The 15,367-nt window shown below is 39.8% G+C and overlaps 1 protein-coding gene across 2 annotated transcripts in view; it reads right to left on the bottom strand.

The window, feature by feature from the left end:
• The window catches only part of KCND2 (potassium voltage-gated channel subfamily D member 2), a 530,430-nt gene extending 515,327 nt beyond the window's left edge, over positions 1-15,103 (bottom strand). Inside the window, exon 1 of one of the 2 annotated variants that reach the window (XM_089672105.1) lies at positions 12,717-15,103. In XM_089672105.1, coding sequence (XP_089528231.1) covers positions 12,717-13,831 — 1,115 coding nt within the window. In that variant the 5' untranslated portion in view covers positions 13,832-15,103. The remainder of the gene's footprint in view (positions 1-12,716) is intronic. The other variant, XM_089672106.1, reaches the window with a different exon arrangement.
• Between the last annotated feature and the right edge of the window lie 264 nt (positions 15,104-15,367).

Genomic DNA, 15,367 nt, shown 5'->3' with positions numbered 1-15,367 from the left:
TAAATTAGTCTGGACATTTTTGAGAAAGAGGTATTTAGCTTGAACAAGTACAGGATTTGAAAGCATTTTAAAGCAACTAAAAATGGGAAGGGTTTTATACATGTTGAGGTTGGTCAAGAGGTCTTTCTGTAGATCAAAAAACATTTAATGTATAATTCCAAACAGCTTAAAAATACCCCACTCTATCTTAATATCACCTTCCTTAAAGCTGACCTCTAACATTACCTTCTGCCTAACACAGTCATACAGGCTCCCCTGCAGTACTGAAAATGCTTTCTCTCATTTAACTGTACAGTGTAAGCTTCACACAGTGTGCACTAAAACCAGTACGTCAGATAGAGCTTTTTTGGGCATTTCATAGGGCAGTCTGCAGGCAAATACAGCCTGCTTAGGAGCACACCCACTCCTATAGTTGACATCCACATATCAAAGAATTTTGCATAACTCATCCCAAAAGCCAGCCCACTGCTTGCATCAAGGCTGCGGGCTCATGAGAGGAGTACTGCGGCAGGGTGTGAGATTTTCATGTACTGTGTACCTGGACAGCACAGAACTCCCACCAGCCATGATATGTCAGCACTGCATAGAGGACCACTGAAACCAAGTGATGACATGACTGTGTCTAAAATAGAGGTATTATTTCAAAAGTTGCATGTTGAAGAGAAAATTCTTGTAGCAATTGATTTTTTCTGGGCATATATAAAATGGTACCACAAAGTAAATTAATAAAATCGTAAAGTTTGTTATACAAATATTAAAATGTAGCACCATATCTGGTGGTTACTTATTCCAATTCAACATCCAACTGTTAGCGCAATATGTTTCAAATGCTTCAAAGATCTTCATCAGGAGCACATGTGGACAGTATCCATAAAAAACCCAGTTGTATAAAACCAAAGGTTTCCATACATTTTCTGGAGTGGAAATTCTCAAATCTAGAATGAGATAGCATAGGGACATGAAGATAGTAGTTCAAAAGGTGTGAAAGAGCTCCAATATAGTCCCCCACTTTTTTACATTACAATAAAAGAGCTTCAGAGATAGAGAGCAAAATATTCACGCAAGAATCCAAGTCAGTTGATGTGATCTGCTTGGAGGATGGTGCTTGGAGTATCTTTACCTGTTGATTATTAAACTATCTGGAATAGATATACTGCTGTTGTGGTTATGGATCTGAGCCTGATGTTGCATCGCCTCTATGGATGACAGGGTTGAACTCCAAACAAGAACTGTTGTTGATTCTTGCATGAATATCTTGTTCTCTATTTTTGAAGCTCTTTGCTTTTGATGTAAAAAGCGGAGGACTATATTGGAGATCACACCTTTTGGACTACTATCTTCATATCCCTCTGCTATTCCCTTCTGGATTTGAGAATTTTCACTCCAGCAAACTGAAGAAGCTTTTGATTTTTTACTACTGGGTTTTCCTATACAATTACTGTTCACAAGTGCTCCTGATGAAGATGTTTTGAAACATTTTAAACAAGTTTAGCTAACGTGGATATTGAATTGGAATTAGATCTGTGAACTTGACTTTGCAAACACTGGATATGGTGGTATATAACATTTTAATATTTGTTCAATAATCTTCATGATTTTATGAATTTACTTTGTGGTATCATCAGAAAAAATCTATTACTACAAGAATGTTTCTGTTTTACATGTATTTGAGGATGTGGGCATATAGGACAGAGAACCGTTAACCTTTATATGTATACCAATTTACATGTTAATTGAGAAGGGGAGAGTATAAGCAAAGGTTAAAGCACAATAAATTCAGATTTAATCCCCCGTATATTGGCATGCTCTGAATCAAATCTAGCAAATTAGGGCACAGCTCTGTCTGTCCAGTGTGAACATACTTTTGGAAGGGGATAACACAGAGATGACTTCATCATTTGCTTCTGCTCCTTTTTTAACTAATAAGCAGTCCAGGGCAAAGTGAAAGGTGAAATCATTATCCTGGCTGTGGTGCCTGTCAGGGGAAAATTGTTTGACAGGTAAAATAATTCATATACATGTATTTCAGCTGTATACTTAGCTGTTTTCCTGAATATTGAAGGCTGTCAACATTTTAAGAAATAACATTCTAAAACTAACATTCCAGCTCAATCCACTAACTAATACACAATAAATAATATTTTTATTATTATATACACACCCTAACAATAATATTCAGTCCTATGCCTTATTTTTTTATTTTGTTGTTGCAAAGAATGTTACTACAAATAAAGATTTTTATAGCTTTGTAAATGAAGCCCATCATTAGTTATACATAATTAAATTAAAATATTTGCGTTAAGCTGTTCCCAGTGTGAATTCTCACAGCAGGTTGCACAAAGTGTCTTTTGAAGGCAACCTTGAAAATTCTAGTGAAAAATAAATATATTGTAAAAATAACTTATTAACTGTTTAGATGGATATAGCAGTAGGCTACATCTTAGTATTAAATTGGTTCTAAACGTAAACTGTTTTTATCTTAATGCATTTTTTGCATTGACATAAAAAAATGTTTTGCCACATCCTGATCCAGAGCTGTGCCCATCTACCAGTCTTCTCTCCTCTCTCGCTTGGCTGAGAGCAGCGGGAGCCAATGGCTCCTACTGCTGTTAGTTAAATTCAGTGAGCAGTGGGAGCTCACAACAGATGTGTCAAAAAATGCGCAGAGCCTGGCTCAGGATCAGGCCCACATGATTGCGTTCATAACAAGCGACTTGCTTTGGGGCAGACATAAACGTAGAGCAGAAGACAGAGCCGGCAAGTGACACCAGAATAGGAGGTTCAGGGCCTCCCTATGCAATACCAATACATAGAGCAGGTAAGTATATCAATAATTTTAAGTACAAAATGCCTTTAAAACTGCTTTAAAGGTAAAAGTGGGGAATTCTGAATTTTAAGAAAAAGCCATCAGTTTCATTACTGGCTAGTATAGAGTTACTTTCAGCACCTCTAAACTACATAGATAAGACAGAGTATTGCATACAGCTGTGGTCCCCAAAATGTAGCTGGGGGCTGGATGCGGCTCTTTGCTTGTTTTTATCCAGCCCTTGGGCCAATATTCCCCCCATTGTCAGCAACAGTGGGGCATAGTTCCTGAAACTGACAATGGAACACTATTCCTCCCATTGACACCATCAATAGGGAACTATTCCTTTCATTGACACCAAAGATGGGACATTATTCCTCCCCCAATACCAAAGAGGGAATACTCTTTACTCCCAAGATATTTTCTACTCCCACTGGCCACAGTCCAGCCCTCCTAAAGTTTAAAGGACAGTAAGCTTGCCCTTTGTTCAGAAAGTTTGGGGATCCCTGGTGTACAGTATTATGAATTTCTGTTAATGCATTTGCCAACAGGGGTGGGATATAACACACTTACCTGCACCATAGGAGATCTTGTCTTTGCCTGCTTTGAGCATAAACACTCATATTATATCTATCAGATATCTACTTCAACAAGTCCCATCTTCACACTTATGCATTGCATGTGTTTTAATGTGAATTACTGCAGCACATACCATGGTGTGTTTTGAATGGCACTTTAGCACATCCTCAACGTACCTTTTCAAATTAACTTGCTGCTTTAATCCAATGCATGATAACATGCAGTGTATCAATGCATTGATTGTTGGTCTGTTATGGTGTTTGACTGCCCATTCAACACAATGCACAATAATACATGTTGCGTTAATGCACCACATCAGACTGCACCAGTGGGGGAAACCATTAAACATTTTTCACCGTAATATACTGTAAATGTGAAACTTATCACATTTAAAAATATATATTTTTAGATAGAGTGTTGAAGGGTTAGGCCTACTGTCAGCTTTGTGTTGTTGCCTGTATCCTCACTTAGGGAGATTTCTTTTATTTTCCTGTCCCATGGACATCCAGGGCACTGGTGCCAGCTGTTTCCCTGTCCCAGATTGCATTCTCCATATACTGTATTCATCTAGAGGCTTCACTAGAGGCTGCTGGCAGTGCCACTGGCTCCAAAGTCTATTCTCAATAGAAATGTATGAATGTACTGTAAAGAATAGAAGTTTAACTTAAAGAAATCCCTTGAGTGTTACCAAGGAAGGAAGCAAAGGGAAAGCTCTTTGTGGACATAAATTACAAAAAAGGCTGACAAAGGTTGCAACCCTTATATACTCTCAAAACTAAAAATAAATGCTGATGATGGAGTTCTACTGTAATTGTCAGATGATTGCAATAATTGTCATGACTTTAAATGTTTCACAGATAAGGTTACACAGGTCTCACTGCTTATCAGAGATCACAGACATACTGTTTGACACTGTATCTGTGACTAGTGCTGCAGTAACAAGTAGATGGTCAGTAATGGCTTGTAACCTACACCTCTCTGATTAAGCAGTTCTGTATAATGAGCAGCATGTGACAATTGTACAAAACTATACAAGACCTCCCTTATTTAATTTAAATACTTAGACCAACATATATGTGAAGCACAACAAAAATATTCTGACATATGTCATATTTACAGATCTTGTTTCTGATTTGTGAAACAAAATGCCACAATGCTTATAAAAGCAATATATGTAAAAAAACAAACAAAAAAAAGTACTTTTATTTTATTGGTGTAGTTTTATTGCTGTGTAAATATGAGAAAAATGTTAGGAAGGAACATTTTTGGACCAAATTGAGTTGTTCTTCCACCCCTTAAATGCACAATAAGTTCTGTCTGGTTCCTACCACATCATGCTCATTAAATTTAGTCTGCACCCTATCATAAGTATAGAATACAGTTCTACACATGCGAGTTGAACAACTTGATTTATCCTTTTACTGTCATATTGTGCTTGCCTTCAGTCCCACTACAGTCAAATCAAAGTTCAGAGCACTCTTCTGACTCATTACAATATACTCTCCACTCAATCATAGTGTGCTAATTTATACCTACTCTATATCCTATGAACCACTAACCCATAGCTGCAGCTGAATATATCACCTGTACTCTTATTGAAGTCCAAGCCCTTTGTTGCATTCATGCAGATTGCTAAACCTTCAACATAGAACCATTACTTCACTCTGCCATTTAAAAAAAAATGTGTAGGACATCACATACCACAAAGTTTAGTGCTGGTATCTCTAGATTGCCCACAGGGTCCCATGATTTGCTTCAGCAAATATGCATAATCAAGATCCTATGTTACAGTGCTGGGCCCAGGTTCCTCTGGCACCTACAACTTGGCACTTGTGCCCCAAGAATTTACTGTCAGATGAGGAAAATCACAGATCTATGTGGACCTAACAGTGGGCAGAAGCTATCAATAGGTCCCAGCACCATATGGTGCCTTTTCTTTAAGTGCAAACATACGTTTGTGCAGTACATTGGTTTTCAGCAACCAAAAAAACAGAACCAATTCTTAGCTCAGGGATTTCAGCACAAAAACATGTTTAGGAAAAGTGTCCCCTAAAACCACTCCAGACCCCTAAATTATCCCTTACCTGAACCCCAAATCTTAACCAAACAGCCTAACAAATAAAGTAATCTTTAATCCACATTAATCCACCTAACCTGATCCTAGCATTTCAATCAAAAACAAAAATGTATTATATTGCAGCTTACCAATTCTAAAATATGGTGGTTCCATTATTTTTCTTTTTTTTTAGGCTTTTTTTTAGGAAAAGTGTCCCCTAAAACCACTCCAGACCCCTAAATTATCCCTTACCTGAACCCCAAATCTTAACCAAACAGCCTAACAAATAAAGTAATCTTTAATCCACATTAATCCACCTAACCTGATCCTAGCATTTCAATCAAAAACAAAAATGTATTATATTGCAGCTTACCAATTCTAAAATATGGTGGTTCCATTATTTTTCTTTTTTTTAGGCTTTTTTAGCATTTATTTTCACCTTTTATTTTTCAATTTACTTTAACAGACTAAACTGTCCAGCAAAAGCAGCGGTTAAAACAACCACTTACCACTGACAAAGGTACGTACAGTGGTGAGATTTTTTATTCATTTGTGTAAAGCCTTTATCCCAAAAGGAAAACAAAAACTTACTGTAACAGCTGAAAAAGTGTTAGCTGGAGTTCAGCATTATTTGTTAGACAAATCCATCTAAACTAGCAAACACTACCGGTTCCCCAGACTGACAATGCTGCTATCCACAAGTGTACTCATTACTCCTTCCAAGACACCCCAACACAGGAAGTGTATTACTGGCTGGATCACAGGTAAACATAAAGTAAAAAAGAATACTAATTCAGCCATAAACACTGGATTAGAATGGTAAATTGCAATATAATAAATGTTTGTTTTTGGGTTTAATACCATTTTACCTCATAAATCTTATCCTAACTTAATCCTTAATCCTTACAATTACCCTTGAACTGTTATCTGGAACCTTAACAATTCAGCAAACATTTAACTTACTTTTACCTTAAAGTGGAAGTGTAGGACAAATATACATTTTGTTAAAAACATTGCAACCCCTTACTCCCACCTGTGGTGCATATTGGGGAGCACCTGTCAGTAGGGCTGAAAGGAAAAGTGTTCTCTTTTATAACCCATATGCACCATAAATAGACAGAGGGGGAGGCAACATTTTTATATTTAGCCTAGACTTCCACTTTAACCCTAATTTACACCCTAATCTTAAACGTAACCATTCAAATACTAAAGGCTTTATCAACATTGGTTTGAGATGCTTCTGAGATAGCTCAGAATTCTCTGAGACGTACATTTAACCTTGAGTTGGCCTCCTTCTGACCTGCATTTGTTCTGCTTCAAGTGGGATTTGAATTTTCATAGACTTGTATGAGAATGTAAAATTCATCTGAGCAAACAAAAGCCCACTGACACAGGCCATTACAATATTAGCAAGCCACACATAAAAACAGGTAGCACAGACATCTCTGCACCAAAACCAACTTATTTGCATATGACAGCCATATTTCCTTAATCTGAAATCTCACATAGAGTTGAACATACATATGATATTAATAAAACTCAGAAACATTCATATATCATTCAAAATGAAGTCAAGTACTTTGTACAACGTTTTCATAGAAAAATCTGTCTACTTCAAAGTAAAAGTGTCTGACAGGATTAAATTATGAAAAAGAACATATTTAAGAAATGGAAAAAAGATCATTAAATATACACTAGCAAGAAATATCCATGGAACGATATCTTTCATAAAATGTAAAGCTTATTACGTGGTTGTTCATAAATGCATCAATTTCTTATGCAGCAAGTACAATTACACATCATGATCCCCATTTTCACAGTTTATATCTACACCCATATATCTTTGTCAGTTATAAGTAAAAACCACATTTTACCAGCCATCAAGAAAAAGACATTGTGCAATTGTAGTTTAACACTGAATTCTTAAAGTATATTTCCATCTTTGCAGACACATTTAAAAAACTACTACAATATATTTATCATGTGTGCCCATTCACACAGCATACCTAAAATCATTTAAAACACTATTTCTTACCATTCTAGTTGTTTCTTTGGAGAAAGATTATACAGTGGACAGCTATTAGCCCCAGTTCACACTAGAACGCAATACAGGAAACCTGCATTCCCTGCACATTTCCCAAACCACGTTCAAATTCACTTTCCTTGCGATCAGCAGCAGGTAGCAATGCAATGTAATGATATCCCAAATGCAGATCACAAACACAATGCATTTGCCTGCACCAGATTGCATCGTACAAAACGACCATGTGATCCAGGTGCAGTGTGTTTCCAAAAAAAGTGCATGCACTACTTTGATGCGATGCAGTGCGATTTGAGCCCATTCAAAAGGACAGATGCGTGCACATTTAATTTACGACTGATGAGATCTGCCAGCATAATATAGATAGGGTTCATTGTAGTAAACATAACTCATCAGCCCCCTCCCTAACATTACATATAAAGGGAAAGTTTTATTTTTGGAGTTTTTAGAAAAGAGCAAGTAAAAAGGTGAGCAGCAATGTTTATTTATTTTTTTTAAGGTATGTAAAGTGAATAAGAACATGTCATAAATATAAAGTTGGTGTTATCCCACATGTAATAAATAAAAAGTTGGTGGTATCCCAATTTGGCAGCAAAAGTGGAAATACATATACATAATGTTGAATAGTCATCTATTCTGACACATAAGACCTATAACAACTTCTGTGTTGTAGATTTAGAACTTGTAATATACAACAGGCAGCAGTGAAATATTCAACAAGAAACAATCATGATCTCAGCAAGGTTTTATCTCTGGCTAACAATAGTTGATTGCCTGAAAAACTACCCATCAAAGTGCATTCTAAATGGTCTATATAGTGTTTCTAAAGCTATTCAAATATATTATTGTTACCTAATCCCGGACATTTCAGGGTTTCATGATACTCTTATGTCTATAAAGACTTAAATGTGTAGACTCAAAGCTGAAAAAATACACTCAAATATCTGAGCCATTAACTCCATGATAAGCCCTCTAAATGGACTCACCATCCAGCGTGTCATGTTTAGTAAAAACTCTATTCTTTTCAAACCAGATCTCTGTGATTGCATGCTCTTCCCACGTGTTCCTTACAAAAATGCCAAACCATAGTAAGAGGAGAAACAGATTCCACCCAAACTGACCCTAGATTATACAGCAAAACAACAAAATGCTATTTTTAATGCACAGCTCCATATCACCTTCAAATAGATCTAGAAGTTGGGAAGCTGCCTTTCTGTACTATACTGTACATGGATATAGATTATTGAGTTGTCTCAATTCTATCAAAACAGGGTAAATCTCACCAGCTTTAGGTCAAGAATATCAGTGCTCTAGAGGTTAGACATCCTGAAAGCATTAGGTGGGCTGCCAAAGCACCGTCACTTGACTTTTCTTTGGGTCCCAAGAATGGCGACTTTTCTTATGTCTTGAAATTCAAAACCACTTTTTTGATGACTGTGCACATGACACAGTGATGCTTACTGCATCACATGCAGTTATGGAGAAGAGAAAGTTTCTGGTATTATTCTGAAGACAATCTATTTGGCTACTCTGTAGAGAAAGTACTTTTTATTATAGCTTGTGTACAATTTATACTATATTAATTCATTAAACCATTGCAATGTGTTAAGCAGCAGTGCAAGGTGTAGCAGTGTAATTTCAGTTTACAAAAGAAAGAACGCTGATAGAAGTGGTTACTAATGCTTACCACACTTTGCAATTTGACTGAATATATCAGCCTGGGTTTACTAAAGCTTATTTTCATAAACCAACTTCATTTTTACTTGTACTGTATACCATCATCACCCTTCAAACAATAAAACAAGAGGTGGTACAATGCCAGGGGCTCTTAAAATTCTGGGATTCCATTTAACCAACCATTTAACAGACTTAAAGCCTAACTCAGGGCACAACCAAAAAAAAACCTCTGTCCCACACTGCAAGCGCTAAATGTTTGTTAAGTGTGAGGGGTTGCAGAAGAGGCTGTATTACTTACCTTCTCCTCGCTCCAAGTGACCAGTCTGCCACAGCTTCCTCTATAAACTACTTCTTGCTGTGTTTGCACTTCTGCAAACACCAAGTACAGTACAGAGTAGCCCTGCTTTATACTCAGTGATGCTGAGACTCTGTACACATGGTTTTGTGGATAGGAGAGCAGCAACAGAGCCTGCTAGAGCATAGAGTCAGGTAAGTAATGCAGCCCTTTGTTCTACCCTCTAGCCTTAACAAGTAGTTAACCTTTCTGTTATACCCAAAGTTGGACTTTAAGGTGAGGGATGAATAGTCTTGCATCAGCTGCCTAAGCATATTTATAAAGCCAGAAATCTGACATTTGCCAACCACTCACTGCAAGTGAAGGCCCATACAAAAGCTTAACCAGAACCTTCAGGGCCACAATGCAAGAAACCATGAAGGGCCCCCCTGACTCCTTCACAGGGTCCTTATCATTGGTCATGGGGCCCCTACCACTGTGTCTCACATGAAGCTGAGAAAAGGAGGTGACTGGTCAGTGCCTAGACTTTTGGCTATATTTACTTTACTCATACTCATAGCACAAATTCCAGATTCTGTTTTTGAGCTCTGGAGGAGGATGTAAGGGGGCATTTTAGAGGATGCAAGAGAGCACTCTGGAGGAGGATGTAGGGGGGCACTCTGGAGGCACTAAGATAGTTACATCCTCCAGAATGCCCCCTTACATCCTCCTTCAGGGCTCAGAAAGAGAATCTGGAATTTGGGCTGTTAGTATGAGTAATGTTAGCAGCTACATAGTCAAAAGTCCAGGAACTGACCAGTCACCTCCTTTTCCCAGTTTCATTGTGGGCTCTGGTTTTCAGTGAGGCAAGCAAGTGGAGAGATTGTGTATGGTGGGCACCCACAACTTGCAAGCAGCTGGGTTAGCGGTAATACACTTTTAAAATATGTCCTTGTTGGCGACTCAGAACTGCACACGTGCAGTTCAGAATTCAGCCAATTAGTGTACTGCTGAACTTGTTCTCTACTTGTGCGGTGGGGCGTATGTATATTGGCCACACCTGGCTTCCTGATCTGAGGTCAAGCCCAACAGTTCTCTAATAGGCTGCTTCTGGAATTGCACATGCTCAGTTCAAAGCCACTGACAAGGACATTTTTTACATGCACTTTTCTCCTCTCTATGGACAGGAAAAAAATGCCTGTTTACACTGCCCCAGACACACTGCTATCTTATGGCCCCTCCCCAAAGTGTCGGGTGGAATGCAAAGGCCCCATTGCAAGTGCGACCTTTGCGACCCTGGTAGTTCCACCACTGGGTCCATGTGTTTTAAGAAAAAGTGATTGTTTGGTTAAAGTCACATTCTTTATTCAATAAATATGACCCTTTATTAGTATCTGTAACTCTGACCAATCAGCATGTCTGTTGGACATGAATGCTTCCATATTCTGGGATAGGTTTGCTGGTTAGAGGAATGGTGGATCTGCAGTCACTAAAAGTTACATGAGTGGTAAAAGCTTAAAGCTGAACTCCAGGTATTATCTCAATTGGATACTTACATTGTTCCAGCTTGGACCTCAAACATCTGATTGGTTGCAGTGGAGAAGAAAAGAGGTGGTATTATAATCTCCACCATGTCCGTTCGGAGAACATCTTATATTATTAAACAGATACAGGGTGTTCTGTGAATGGTAGCAGTGCAGCTATGTAAGTGACCCTCTGTGGTCAGTATGCAGTGGGGCAGACACTTGGCAAAGAACACCGAAGAAAGAGGTAATCACTGTAGTGTCACCTTCCATAAATGTTCCTCAGATATGAAATGTGCATGCTTACAATGGTCCAGCCTGGACCATTGTAAGTATGCAGCTAAAATTATAACTGGAATTCAGCTTTAAAGTTGGTAAAAGTCATTATAAAAGGTGTCCATTTCTTCTATCTAGATGATCCCTTTCCTATTCCAATACACTTTGGGAGAATGAGAGGAAGAACCTCACTGCATGTTACATGCTAGACTTGTAGTCTGAGTTTATTCTTCCTTTGCTTTCATCCTTTCCTTTGCTTTCATAAACAAGGCTCAATGGCATCCATCAGGTGTTTTCCCCCACATAACTAATTCATATTAACTGACTGAGACTGAACGGCCTCTTGGATTTCTTCTGTATCTAAACTCAATGAGTACTTTGAGAGCTCTGTAGTAATGACTGTCCAGTACAGCATCAGTCCAGTGAACACATTTATAAAACAAAAGGAACACTCTCCGGAAGATAAGCTGCTGTAAAATAAAAGCCTTTTTTTCTGTGTATCTCAGTTGGGAGTTCAGTAAAGCATTTACTTTCACATAACCAAATCCATGCACTATAGAGATGTGTACTTCTATCATAGTCTGCTGTGTCTGAATTCATTATCGAGTTGTTTGTATGGTAATATGAGCAGGCCATTGACTGAAACATTGCTTACTTTTTTACAGACATGAGTAACTTGAAGAAAGGATGAACCAAAGGCTGATCTGTATTACAGCATACAACGTCTCTATAGAATAAACGTGCTATTCTTTGTACAGATATTACACTGCCAGGCCTATAGACATTAAATTTAGCGTGCATGTTCCACGTTTGTGCATACTGAACAAAAGAAGTCATGAGATAATGTATATGATAATTATATATAAGTTATTTAGAGATTATGTTGCAGTTACAAAACAAAGGACAAAAAAGCAATAATTGGACTCTATAAAATGGTACAACGACCAAAGACCTAGGTGTAGTACCCATGGTGCCAAAAGAGAATCATCTTGCACAGACCCAGCTCTAATAATGTGAGTTCTCATTGGTTGTCCCTAGAACTTTGCTTCTTGCATTGTTGAATAAGGCCAAAAAAATACAGTGCTTTAAGAAGAGCAAACTTCACATAAAACAGTAGTATCAGGCTTAAAGTCCAGGGAACAGAATAATGGTTGACCATACTTCATAAAAAGATTCCTTTATTAATATAAATCCATAAAAGAGAAGGAGTAAGTCTCAATTCTTCTGTTGTATGGAGTTATGGATTTGCACTATTAAAGGAGTCTGTTTTACTGGAGTATGGTCATCCGCCATTCTGTTTGCTGGTTTTTCTAAAATGAACTGGAAGTGCACCTAGTATATTGAGGGCAAAAGTAGACCAACCTAGAGCGGCATTCCATGTGTCTTATCCCATTTAATAAAACCCATAGAAAATCAGTCACAAAGAAATGTTTAAGAGAATAGGAAAGACTACTTTATGGTATCCTCACTTCTTAAAGACTTACCCCAATGTTGTCATGGTGACGATAGTGTACCAGAAGGCAGCGGGTATACTAGTGAATCTGCTGTTCATAGAACCCTTTTCAGCATAAAACATTACTGTGGCAAAGATGATGATAGCCATAGTGAGGGAGAATAGCAGAAAGCCCAGCTCTGAGGCACAGCTCTTAAGGGTATAGCCCAAGATCCGTAGACCCTGTGAGTGGCGGGAAAATTTGAAGATCCGAAACACGCGGAACACTCTCAGTGTAACAAAAGCACCACTTACGTCCTCATTGTTTGTCATCACAAGGCCTATGTAGTATGGCATGATTGCTACCACATCAATAATACTCATCACACTTCGTACAAACCGATAGCGACTGGGCGCAGCCACCAAGCGTAACACGTACTCCACAGTAAATATCATGACGCAAGCTGTATCCAGACAGAAGAAAGCCATAACGTAACGTTCACCACACGGCAACTCCCGCATGGTGCCTGGCATTGTACCGCATGGAACTGTCTCCACTACATTGGCAATGACAGAGACAGCGATGAAGAATCCAGTTACATAGTAAAACACCAAGGCCAGTGTACTGGTATGTGGGTTTTCAAAAGCCCGCCACAGCTTCTGGCGCAACGACATGGGGGGTAAAGGTCCTTCTGATGCGTTCTCTGTATCGGCATCATCCAGTAGTCTCTCTGCATTCTCCCTTCGGCGGTCTTTGTACTCCTCATAACAACAGTCACCAATAATTTCTGGAATAATACCAAAGAAAGCCAGCTCTTCGTCATAAGCTGCGATGCACTCATGGCGTGGGTAGTGAAGTCGACCTGTGCGGTAAAAGTTGAGAATGTTGCGGAAAATGTCCGGGTCTCTGTCAAAGAAATATTCTCCGGTGTCCTGGTTGAAGAAAAAATCTCGTTCCGTGCTGCCAAGCAGTGTGTCAGGGTAACGCTCCAGAGTGTTTCGCCATGTCTGAAAGCGGGTACCACTTACATTTAAAACAATCAAGGTGTCCTGAGTCCTCTTTCTCTCACCTCTGGGTGGAGGGGGCATAGGCGCCGAGGCCACTGGCATCCAGCCAATAGCAGCAGCCCGTGCAAAGGGCAGCCATGCCGCTACCCCCGCCGCCATTTTTTTCTCTTGCTCCTTGCAGTTCTTTACCTAGAATTAGGAATTTGTAGGTGGCTTGAAGTTTATTGCTTTGCAAAGAGAAAAAAGTTACGCAGTTTGGTCAAAGACGTGCCTGCAGGTTCCAATTCGCCATCTGTATCCACAGGTATTAAACAGTAGTACGTACAGTGTTCATGGTGGTCATGTAAGATGAAGCATAGCATGTGTTGCCTGTTCAGCTGCACCTCTTTTAGCTCCTGAACATCAGCAGCAATGAAAGATCTGCTGTGTCTGCTTCACCTATCTGTTGTCTCTTAAGTCTGACAGTGGCAAGCACTTCACACATGCCTATGCCTTCTCCTTCCAAATCAGGAGATCAATAGGATTGTCTCTTCCATCTCATTTCATCCCAGGATTGCTGAGTTCCCCAGCACAGTCCTGGATCCCATCCCTTTCCTGTAGTGCTCCCTTAAAAACGCTAGCATGACTTAACCAGTTGCACACAAGAAACTGCAGCAATCCCTTTAAACTGGATCTTTACGTACCTCTGGGAGCCTGGAGAAGGTGATCAGTCGCATCAAAGCCTTGGCAGCTCATTGTGATCACACACACACAACAAGCCAAGTGCAATGTACAAGCCACAGCAACAAGTATGAAGAATCCACAGCACAGGCATCAAGTTAACACAGCAGCAGCAGCAGCATCCTCATCATCCTCATCCTCAGCAGCTCTATCCACAAGCCTTCAAGGAACTCCAACCCCAATTTTTCTTTAGATCCTATGGCTCAGCCCACGTGAAGTGTCAGACAATAGCCCAGTTTGTAGGCAGTTTGGAGTGGAAGGATCGCAGCCAGCACAGTGTCCAGGGATCATCCTACCTTCCCTCACTCGCACTGTCTTTGAATCCATTTCAGCAGCTGAGAGTGTCGGAGCCGCTGTAGCCCCTCCCCCTGTGCCCGATCTCCCTGTCTAGTTGTCAGGATGAGGATCGCCTGCATACCTGGCCGGCACGGCTCATCACTTCACTTCCCCATCACTACTACATCTGCCGTTTAATTGAGTCACCATAGAAACCTCCATTTTCTAACTGAGTCCCCATCGGGGATGTCCTGTGTGTAGCTGCTGTCACACAGTTTACTGATCTGCAGGGGAGAATGCTGGAGGCAGGCAGAACAGTAATCTGTGTGATCGGAAGGGTGCACAGTGAAGAATGGACCATAGGGGAGCACAGAGTTCCGTACAGACTGCTAAGCACGTTATACACACACAGCGATCAGCGCGGTGTGCCGCATGTGTTCCTGTCTCCAGACTGACAGCTGGAAGGGAACTGTCACTGCAATACACAACACAAGGCGGTAGATGGCGCTAGCTTCCAATGCAGCGCTCAGGCTCTGAGCATCCCTCCACATGTCTGGGCAGAGGAAGAGCCATCCTACCTGTAGTCTGCGCCTCCGGCTATGGGCTCTTCATTCTTCACACAGCTATTGACTTATTTATAAGCAGTGTCTGATCAACAACTGGCCGAGCTGGAATAGCTGCAATAGCTCAATATGTGCT

Source organism: Staurois parvus, unplaced genomic scaffold, assembly GCF_062004578.1.
Source record: "Staurois parvus isolate SC_StPar_1 unplaced genomic scaffold, SC_StPar_1.0 ptg000120l, whole genome shotgun sequence".
NCBI lineage: Eukaryota > Metazoa > Chordata > Amphibia > Anura > Ranidae > Staurois > Staurois parvus.
Note: the sequence above shows the minus strand (reverse complement) of the source record. Positions and strands in the feature narration are given on the sequence as shown.